Source organism: Apteryx mantelli, chromosome 2 (genome assembly GCF_036417845.1).
Source record: "Apteryx mantelli isolate bAptMan1 chromosome 2, bAptMan1.hap1, whole genome shotgun sequence".
NCBI classification, from domain to species: domain Eukaryota; kingdom Metazoa; phylum Chordata; class Aves; order Apterygiformes; family Apterygidae; genus Apteryx; species Apteryx mantelli.
This window is the reverse complement of record NC_089979.1, coordinates 61,782,725-61,794,014: the sequence shown is the minus strand read 5'-3', so window position 1 is coordinate 61,794,014 and position 11,290 is coordinate 61,782,725. Positions and strand designations below refer to the sequence as shown.

The window sequence follows — 11,290 nt, the reverse complement described above, 5'->3', positions numbered from 1 at the left end:
ATGAGCTTAAGAGATCAAGCAAGGTAATCTTTACTATTTTATTTTGTCTAAATTTTAATCAGCACATTATTAATATATGTTTATAAATACATTGCCTTTTATTGTTTCCTGAGAGTAAATGCAGGCTATCATTCAGGTAGTTAAAAATTGAGCATAGTCTTGAGTTAAAAACTGGTATAGAGCACAATTTTTCTATGACTTCATTGTTAAATCAATAGATCTGTATTTATTGACAAGGTAGAGTAGAAATAAGTGCAACAACAACAATGGAGAGTTACAGTTTGAAGAAGGAAGTGGCAAAATGGAGTTTCTACAGACATTCAAAGAGCTGTATTTTCCTAAAACATGTCTGGTTTAATACAGGTAAATACATATAAATTTTGTTTTCCAGACATGTCTTTGCTTTATGGGAAGATTCTCAAACAGAACTAATGTTAAGTCTGGCTCAAGCTGTTATAATGTATCACTCACCTAAAATATTTATTTCTGTGGTCAGCTTCAGTTCAAATTGCATCTGTTTATTCATGTGATAATTTTAACCTGCTGATTCAAGCTTAATTTTGATATCAAAACAATCATTACATTTTTTTCAGTTTTAAACAGCTCCATAAAACTGTAGTATAGCCTGCTCAAGTGCAAAAATGCTTGCAGTTGTTTTGAGAAAAAAACATAGAACTGTGAGAATGTATTTTATTCTGACAGACTTCAACATGGGTCACCAATACTGAGAATTCTTAAACAAGAATTTTCAAGTTGCATAATTACAATCCCAAAATACTATCTCATAACATGTTATCACCAATAAAGTCTCAGACCTTAAGACTTTACTTTCTACAACTAGTCACAAAATTATAACCTCTAACAGATGGGAACTGTCTCATCTTCTTTTCCAAATTTCATACTCCCTGAATAAGAGATAAATGCTGAATTGCAATGGCAGAAAAATGGAGAAATTCTATTGATTTTTGGATGTATGCCATAGAAGGATTTTATTTACTTGTGCTGAGAAAATCAAAGGTCCCTGCTTCATCAGTTTTTATAATATTCATACATATTCCTAGAGATTCATTGATAATGGAAATTTTTCTCTCAAGTCAATTTGATTAGCATTTAGTGTCTCTTTGATGCAGCTGCACCAAGATCTCAAACTTGGTGTTTATAGAATGTGAAAGTAAAAAGCGTATGATATCTTTCATGTTTCAAAGGTAAAAGCTTCCGGCGAGCAAGCCTCCCAGTGCACAGAGACTGCATAAAATCCTGTCTCACAATAATTGAGTTTGGCCTTCTTGGAGATGGACCATGTAACTTTTCTTGTTGTTGCTCTCCAGCTTTATGGAAGTAAGATTTATTATTCCTAGCTTATGCTTAGCCTTATTCCTAGCTAACATACTTTCATTTTTTTTCTTACATCGTGAAAGATATGATCACAATTCACGAGGGTTACTGTAAGGTTTAGGCAGATTTTAAGTGTTCAGTCATGCTCAAAAGTTAAAAGTAATGATAACACCTAGGGTTCTTTTTTTAGTGCACCTTTTATTCAGACTTTTCAGCATTTTGCTTGTAGTGCTTCCAAAGTTATTTCTGAGTTTTGCTATTATTTCAAAGTTTAATGACATTAATTCTGAGACTAATCTTATGTATATGTTTTAGCGAATGTGGAAGGAAAGTTTGTGGATTCAACTGTAAAGCTTACAGAGAAGATGAAACTGGATTGCGTATATCCAAAGAGAGCCATGATAATCCAGACATCCTGGGTGAAAAGTAATTTAACTCATAAAGAAAATATAGCTGTCGTGCATCCAATCTATGGCATACATATTGAAGACAATTACAAAGGAAGGATTCATTTTCAAAATGATTCCAGTGAAGACAATTCCTTATACTTCATCAAGAGCACTTTGGAAGATGTTGGTCTTTACTTTTGCTCCATTCAAACTTATCCAGATGGAATCTGGGAAAAGGTAATACAAATTGTTCAGCCAGGTAAGTGAATCTTTCATTCTTCTATAAATTTATGGTATATGTAAAACAGAAATGCATGCTAGCTTAGGGAGTATTTGACAATATAAATTTTATTTTCAGTTATATAACTTATGGAAATGGAGTAATTTGGAGGTAAGTGCTAGCGTGACAGAAAAGAATTATAGTAGTCTGGCAGAAGGTCATTTTAGGAGAAGTATCAAGTAAGGGAGTGAACTGGAGGAGCCATCCAGCCATACCAGCAGCAATGTGTTACATGGCAGTCTTTGGGTACTAACGGTCAGTGATATTTCTGTTGGAACAAGCTTCTCATAGCGTTTCAACCTGTTACAGGAGCTCCCCCAGAGTATGAATAAACCGTGTATCTACACTTGAGGGTATCATATTTTTTCATTATGGTCAATGGTGAGGGAATTCCCAGCTCATTTCTAAGGCTCAAACTAGGATTGTTTTTCCTAGAAGCTTTCTCTTCTTGCCTTTTTGACAACAGTATAACCATTTAGGACTGATGTGGCAACAAAAGGGAGGCAATTAGGGAAGTTTAAATGAAGAAAAAGACCTTTTCTTTAAAGGGCACTACTAAATGATTGAAAGGGGCGGGAAAAAAAGAAAAAATTCAGTTATGTCCATGTACTTTCAGTGCAGCTACCCCTGTGCTTTCCAGTGCCTTTGTAACTACCCAGCCACTCATCCAGTTTGAGTCTTCCCTACTCTATAAGTAAAAAAAGGAGAAAGAACCCTTTTCTAGTATTTTCCATGCCTATTCAGTATTGGTCAATTGACTTGTGCAAAGGACTAGGCTCCCCTGGTGGGAGCTAACTATAATCACTATTGTCTGGGGTTAATCTGAAGTGATGCAAGAAGCAAGTTATTCAGTGGGATATCGTCCTTCTCCACTTACAGACTTCAGCACAGTGTAAACCAAACACAAAGTGGATCTGTTATCAGAGGTATTTTTTGAATGATACTGTGGGATTCAGGATTTTCAGTATATAGTATTTTTCTCTTGGTTTGAGCACTTTAAAACACAAACCTGAAACAACAACAAATCTCAACAACAACAACAGTCACAACGTTTCAAGTATGTCTCCTTAATCAAGCCACAGAGGGTGATAACAATGTTGTATAGAAATTAATCCTTTTCTTTTCCATTTAAAGAATCAAGATTTCTGAGAACAGGAACTATCCTGTTCAGCATCCCTGTAGTTGCATATAAACATGATCTTTATATCCACTGATCTCAAGAGAATAAAGTTTATTACCAGTGAAGATAAAATATTACAACTTCATTCTGTAATTCAAATTAAATATGTTATTAAAAACAGAGCTTGAAGAAGGTATTTATTAATACAGTGGTTATAGTAGAACAGTATCAGTCTTTATCTAATTTTGCTAGCACATTCATCACTATCAAATATTTTAAACTCCCTGGATTAAATCTTGCCTTGATTAAATCAACAGTAAACTTTAAATTCACTTCCATGCAAGCAGTATTTCAGCTTGCTGCCATCAATGGATACATAATTTTTCTTCTTTATCTTTCAGTCTGTAAAATTAGGACACTGATGTTTATCTTTAAAGTTTTGTATTCTGCACCAAAGAAAGAGCTTTGAGAAAGCTAAGTATTGGTCTAATACTGGGATATGGGTCTTGTTCTGTAGGATGAATATCCACTATTCAGGAGTTGAGGTTCCTGGAAAATGAAGTGCTTTTTAAGGAATTTGACATTCTCTGGTGTACAGAAATCTGAACAATGTAATTTTTGAATTGCATTTTTTTTCAATTAAGATTTAGAATTTATTGATTCTTAATACACATTGCTTTTCCAAAAGCATTAGTTTACCTGCACAGCCCCAGATAAACAAACAACTGACTGCAAAATCCATTTCTTCTATTTGCAACAACTGGTCAAGAAACTTGTAAGAGACGGAAATCTATATTTTTAGGGAATTTCATAATGTCTAGTGCTTACAGACTCACACATATGAGCAAGCTTAGGTGCTGAATCTGCAGTCGTTATAGCTCTGTTGCAGTGGTGTTGTAGTGAAAAAGAGTTTTTGGACTGCAGACACTCTACTTCTCTGCAAATAGACATTATTTACCATTTGCTTAGATTCATTTTTTAAAGTTTCCCTATGTGCTCTGGGTGGCATCGAGTTTTAGATTATATGTTTTCAATCATCAGCAGTATTTCCTGATTAAGTCTCTGCTTCTGTGAAGAATGTGCTTTCATTGGGCCTAAACTCTCTTTTTTGGATAAAGAAAGAAATAGTGGGAAAAGGATAGAGCACTGGTAGCCCCTGAACAGCAGTAGTTTGCAGTGACACTGCCTTTAAATTGATACAACTTTGTTTGTGGACACTTACAGCATTTAAGCTTGCTCTGGTAAATTAGCACTGATGAGGTTAGGTTGATAGTATTAAGGTTTTTATGTCAATCAGAACTGATTAAATCTGTTCAAAGCCTGGTTTATAATTTAACTAGTGTGGTCTGTGCATTGAGACATTTCGGGATTTATCTGTAAAGTTGGGATCAGTTACTGTGGGATTTATAGACGTTTCCACACTAGGCAGGATGTATACCATGGATGAATTTGCAGCACAGACCTCAATGAAAGCTAGCAACAGAATATGGACCCAGAATATCTGACTGGCTTTCAGAATTTGCATGGATACTGTTAGACTATTAGTCATGACAGTGATTGTTAACTAGATTAAAGTGTAAGGTGATATGCTTCTCATATGGCAGTCACATCTGTTGGCAGTTATATAAACTTGGATGAAATATGTTGGGTTAGTACTTGCTGGTTTGCAAAATAATGAATGCTTCTGCACTCAAACAGTTCAAAGTTGCTGTAGTGCATCACTACTGGTAAACAACAGAGGTCATGGGACTGATTCTCCTTTCCCACATGCTTTGTGTAAATTTTAAAACTTTGAACTAAGTGTATACAAAGTGGGTAAAATTGATATGTTTCTGATCTGGGAACATTTTTCATCTGTGTAATAGAAAGCATCAAGTGCTAATGCTTAATGAGTAAATACGACAAGTAGTGTCTGTCAAATTAATGTCAACAGACCCAGTAATTCAGAAGTGTTAATGAGACCCTGATGCTTTACAACATTAAGCAGTTAAAAGAGTTTTTAAACAAAACACAGAAAAAAAGAAAGCAGTCAAATACTGAAAGGAAATAGGCATGCCTTTTTTATTATTATTTCAATAACACACCTATGTCTTTCCCTTTAGCTAAAGGTGCTTTTATAACAAAAAGTCCTCCATTGTTACAGTCTTTCATATGTGATTAAAGATGTTATTAAATGAATAAAAGATTCCCCAGAGACTGCCATTGTATGAGAGCTGGCAAAATAATACTGGAGAAACTCCATTTAGAGCTCTGCTCCTGGCTTATTCTCTGGCCACAGAACACCAGGTCACCCCACCGTGGTCTGTGTGGGGAGAATTACATTCATTTTTAACCAGGGACAAAATTAAAAAATGGGAAAAGATTAATCTTAATCCTGGGCAAGGAACAGCTGTGTTGTCATAGGGATCTGGGATCCCAGGAGATAGAGGAGATTATAGCTCTCATCATAGAGATCTTTTCTCAGTGCACTATCCTTGTTGCATTACTGGCAGATGAAAGACACTAGAAGTGGTGATAAATCACCACTTAGATCAAATTTTTGACATTGTTATTGTATTGATTGATTTTTTTACTAGATGTGATCTCAGTTCAGTCCTAGGGCTGTATCAGGAGATACAATAAAAATGTTTTGTTCTTTTTGTTTTAAATTTTTAAGTTTTCTTGAGAAGTCTGTGTAACAGATGAGAAAGAATTCTCCCAGACTGCACAATATTATCCATGCTTTCTTTATTGACAGTTACTGAAACATATAGGCAGAAAAGCAATAATATTAGGGATTTTTTATTGGAAACTTCACATGTTTACCTACAGGATATTTTTATAGGTGGATTCAGTACTGAAATTCTGTAACATAATTGTGAAGAACTTCAGTATATTCTGCCACCATTACCCGTGAATATATTGGCAAAGAGTATTCTAGTTATCCCTCAGGAAGGTGTTTGCCAGCTGTGTGAATGTGTTGCTTTTTTCTCGTGGAGTGAACATACATCCAGCAGTTTTCAGAACTGTTCAGTGTTATTTTTCCCTTAATCTTCCTTCATTTTGGAGCCATAAACACTCCATGCACTAAAGAAACAAAACCCTCACCTACAGAGAAAACTCCTTTAAATTTTTGGATAAGATATTTTAAAGATTGTGTAGGAATGGTCAGTAGTTGTAATATCTCACTTTTCTTAGGGAATAGTTTAAGGACAATCTGGAGTTCCTTATACGCAGTGCTTAGACATGTATGTCTGAAGACTGGTTTTGAAAGCAGTATAAAACATGAGGAGCAGAGAGTAAAGTCACTACTAATGGAAGAAGCATTAGGGTAGGAAACATCATGCAGGAGCTGTTGGACATCAAAAAGATGTTAATTCCTATGCTCGCTGCCCAGAAGGGAAAGCATTTGAAGCTGCAGTTTGTTGTAATTGTACTTTTAGATAAAAGAACATTCAGGGAACAGTGTACATGGTTAGTCCATCGGGGAGGTGTGCTTAGCAATGCATGTTTAACTGTGGTCTCAGGCGGCCACTCGAAACAGCACAGTACTTGCCTGGGAAAGAAAAAAAAAAAAGTGTTGTCAGTTATGTACCTAACTATAAGAAAGAGGCAACAAGAATTCTGCAATATTTCTTTAAAAAATAAATTTTAAAGCATAAACCTTTACAAAGAAATGTATATAGGAAAATTCTCCAATTTCTAGCACTTTAGAATGAATACTAGGGTGATGGGTTTTATTTCCAAAGGAACTGAAGGACGTATTGGCAAAATCCCTTCTTTCTTCTTACAGTAACCCCCTTTTTTTTTTCCTGTTTTGTCCAGACTTTTACTTACCTATGGCCACTGAGGGCTTAGCTCCATCTGTTTTTTCAGTCGTTGGTCCTTTGCCAGACATGTCTTCAGTCCTTTGGTTCTTCTTTCTTCAATTCATTCATCACTACAAAAACATACATCTATGAAGGGATTTTTTTAAAGTTTTCATAAAGTATCAATTCACAGAAAAAGAGTTTAAGAAATAATTCTGGCCTCTTCCATCATTTATTCAGCAGAAAAGAAGGTGTTGTCCTGTCACTGTCATGGATGCCTGCCTTTAAGTTCTTGATTTTTTTCTGTTCTTTTTCAGCCATTATTGACTCCATGGAATATTGTTATGTAGATATATAAATACAAAAGGTTAAGAGGAGATCAATGTTGTTTGGTTCAAATCTGTGATTTCCATAAATTTCTGTAAATCAGGATCTTAAGACTTCAACAAATCTGAAGGGTATTTATGTCCTGTTCTCATCCTAACAAAATAAAATACTGATAGTTTCCATTTAAAATGTCCTTCAGGTACAATACTCCCTTGAACTTAATGAGTTTATTTCAGGCTTCCTATACAGTGAGAACTTAAAACTTTTTTTTCCTACTGCACTTTCATATTGATGATGTTTGTTGAAGAGACATGAACAACCACTACTACCTGGTTATAGCTCTGTACCATCATTTCCCATAGTGATAATCTTGCCCTTTTCTTTTTTGCACTTATTAAAGTATGAGACATTTCTTTGACAATTGGAGTTCAGTGCAATAGTTTTCACATTATCAGCCCCCTGTATCGATGCTTCCTACACAACCACAAACTATCCTCTGATTCATTCTGCCTTGAGAAATAGTGATAGGTGCATCAAGCTCCAAACCACTCCACATGGTTTTCACATTCTCCCAGGCCACTTTGACTTATTAATAGGTTAGTCCTACAGGTACCATTGCCTTGAAATGTAACAATTCGTGTGTATTTAAGTTTCCACATATGTATATAATTAGAATATTGGCTATTTTTAGGTTAATAGAAGCAGAGATGATTGAGTGTAGGCAAAAACTCTTAGAAGCAAAGTAAATCAACCTGTGAAGAGCTTTGTGGCACAGAATTAGATCTGTTAAGGTTGGCTTAGCAATTTTAAGACACATGACATTCAAATTTACAGTGTAGATATAATTTGAAAAATAGAATATAATAAACATCACAAGAGAGATCAAAACCTGATATTGTTCTATATACTATGCCTTTGCTACATATTTAGATAGAAGGTCAAAAGTCTTCAGCAAGGAAAATGCTATGTGCTATACAGAGCAATGTCTTTTGTTTATTTACAGAAAGAGGAGAAGTAGTTAAAATTAACTGGAATGTTTTTGTTCTGTGTTTGCTTACTTACCTTTAAAAATTGTTGAATTTTAACATGACTTTTTGGTATATTTTGAATCTTACATTTATTTTCTCCATAGTTTTCTTTCAGTTAGATGGTAAAATAAATAAATAAATAAATAAATCCTTAGTTTAACTTAAAATTTCCCAGTCCATGCTCTGGATGAAATGGGAAATATTCTTTCGTCATTTATAGTGACTTTTATATCTTGTAATACGAATTACAATAATTGTTATTATTATTGTTCTTTGTTTTCATACTATTGTATGTTTTGTTTTGTTTTTTAATTCATAGCTAAAATTGATTTTCTGTTAGTCAGTGAGGATGGACCATTTGCTCAGGAGATATTTTTTGCTATCAACTCTGAATGAAAATGGAAGTTCATTAACAGAGTATTTAAATACCAGATGTACTATGAGGTACTTTCATATTTTAAATAGAGTGATCAGCTTATCCTGTGATAGCAGAGACAGAGCTTTTCTATTCTTAATTAGCGTGATGATATCCATGCCACTCAGCACTTCCTTCTATATTACTGTTCTTCTGCCTGCCAAAAGCAGTACGTTGCATAGATTTTTTTCAAGTCCCTATTCACCTGAAATAGCTTACTTTCTATTTATCTCTGTCCCAATTCAGAATGTGATTCATAGGTCTACAGTGAAAAACTATCAGCCCTTTAAAGCACATGGAAGCAAGAGCTAATCCTGAGGGATTGTCATTCTTTAGCTTAGACTGAGCTTCCCAGAGCAAGAACTATTTTTGCATCTTTATACAGTGTCAACCACATTGTCAGCACCTAATTAGAAAGGAGGAGGATGTAGCCAAGTAAAACTGCCTTCTTCATACCTCTGCTGTGGTTACTGACCTGCTAAGTACTGCTTTTCTTTCTTTTTATCTTCTGTGATGAGCTAAGGATTGGATGCCCCTTCAGTATAAAGGACCAGGGGAAAAGAAAACTGTTGGGAGCAGAGTAGACATCTCCTCTTCTCTTGCGAAGGAAAGCTTAGATCAAAAGGAATTATAGAATTGTGAAAAATTCAGGTAGAAAGAGACATTGTAAATTCATCTCATCCATCTCTGTGGTCTGATGCAGGATAAGCATATCTGAATCACCCCTGTTTCCCATGTTGGAAAACATATGCACGATATTCTTACACAGTCATCTTAGTGCTTAACTAGCCTTGCAATAAGAATCTTTTCTATTATATCTAACCCAAACGTCTCTTGTTTAAAACTGAGCTTATTTATTGTAGTCCTTTCCTTTTACTCACAGTAAGGCTCTCATGATACCAGCATTCAGACATCTTTTCTGTACTAATCAAACCCAGTTCTTTTAAATTTTTTCTTTGGTCATGATTCTAAATTTCATCTTGTTCTCTTCGGAATTCTCTCCAGTTTGTATATATCCTTAGTAAAATATGATACCTAGAACAAAACACCATGCTCCATCTAAGGCCTAGCTGTTGCTTTGTCTTATATAAGTTCTCTGTTCATATACCTGAGAAAATCAGTCTTTTGGAAACAGTATCACACTGTTGACATTGTTCAGCTAACAATCAATTATAACATTCAGACCCTTTTATTCATCACTATTTTTTGACATTTATTTTTTAATTTTCTTCTCTTTACTTCTTACCATTTTAGATGTCTGATTAGTTACTAAGAATAATGATGCTATTATGTACTCTTGGTTACAGTGTTTGCATCAGAATGTACTATGTTAAGGAAGAAAAAAGAGATCACATTTAGCGTCCACAAAGACTGCTGCATTTTTGCTGTGATGAGATAAAACTTGAAGGTTGTTTTACTATTAGCTGACTTGCTGTTGCCTGATAATTTAGGGGCAAATCTCACTTCTAATTTGTTCATCTGCTGACCCAACCTGCTGTTTAAGGAGGTTTGCTGTTGCAGAGAGTCGCAGAGAGGCTGCTGGGAATTGACTGGCTCTCAAGCTACTATCCCCTGCTGCTCTTTGACTTGAACACCTCCGTGTGGCCAGGGGAGACCTGGAGCACATCAAACATGACTACATGGTGCTAAGGATTAAAATCAAAGCTATGGGATCCTATGTGGTTTTCACCTTGATCCTGACAATGAAGGAGAAAAGCTTCATGAACAGGTGGCATATCCTGCAGATCAACACCTTGTTGTGCAACTGATGTTAACATCAGGGCATTGGCTTTTATGACTGTGGGAGCCTCTTTGAGGATTGAGGACTGCTAGGAAGAGAAAGGATCCACCTGACCAGGTGGGGCAAAAGCATCTTCACCAACCAGCTGGCCAGTCTGGTGAGGAGAGCTTTAAACTAGGAACAACGGGGAAGGGAGCCGATGCCTCACAAACAAGTATGGAAGCAGTGGACAAGGTTGGCAAGCAAAGGGTGCAGGATGATGTGGACAAGAGAGACATTGCAACAAAACAGGGCAGAAGGAAGCCCATCCTGAGGATATATACAGAAATAAGGAAGTGTTGTGAGGACAGCATTTTGGGGAAGCTCTCACATCTCTTCTGGGAACTCAGCATGACTGGATGCCCATGGACGCCCATGTGAAATGCCTGTGAACCAACACATGCAGCAGGGAACAAACAGGAGGAATTAGAGCTCTGTGTACAGTTGCAGGGCTGTGAGCTCATCAGGGCCACAGAGCCGTGGTGGGATAGCTCACGCAGTTGGAGTGCTGCAATGGATGGGTACAAGCTCTTTAGGAAGGACAGACTGGGATGACAAGTAGGGGTAGTAGCCCTTTATGTGCAAGCAACAGGAATGCATAGAGCTCTGTCTGGGAACATGTGAGGGGCCAGCTGAGAGCTTATGGGTCAGGATTAGAGAGCAGACCAAAGTGGGTGATGCTTTGCTGGGGGTCTGCTACTAGCCACCTGATTAGGAAGAAGTAGTGAGGCCTTCTGCAGACAACTGGAAGACATTTTATATTTGCAGGTCCTGGTCCTCCTGGGGGACTTTAATCACCCTGATATCCATGGAGGGGAAACACAGCAG

General features: G+C 36.3%; 1 protein-coding gene across 1 annotated transcript in view; it reads left to right on the top strand.

The window, feature by feature from the left end:
* Positions 1-1,646: 1,646 nt before the first annotated feature.
* Positions 1,647-11,290, top strand: part of CD226 (CD226 molecule) — a gene marked incomplete at its 5' end in the record, with an annotated part of 30,373 nt that continues 20,729 nt past the window's right edge. Inside the window, one exon of the mRNA XM_067292156.1 lies at positions 1,647-1,983. Within this exon, the coding sequence (XP_067148257.1) occupies positions 1,647-1,983 (337 nt within the window). The remainder of the gene's footprint in view (positions 1,984-11,290) is intronic.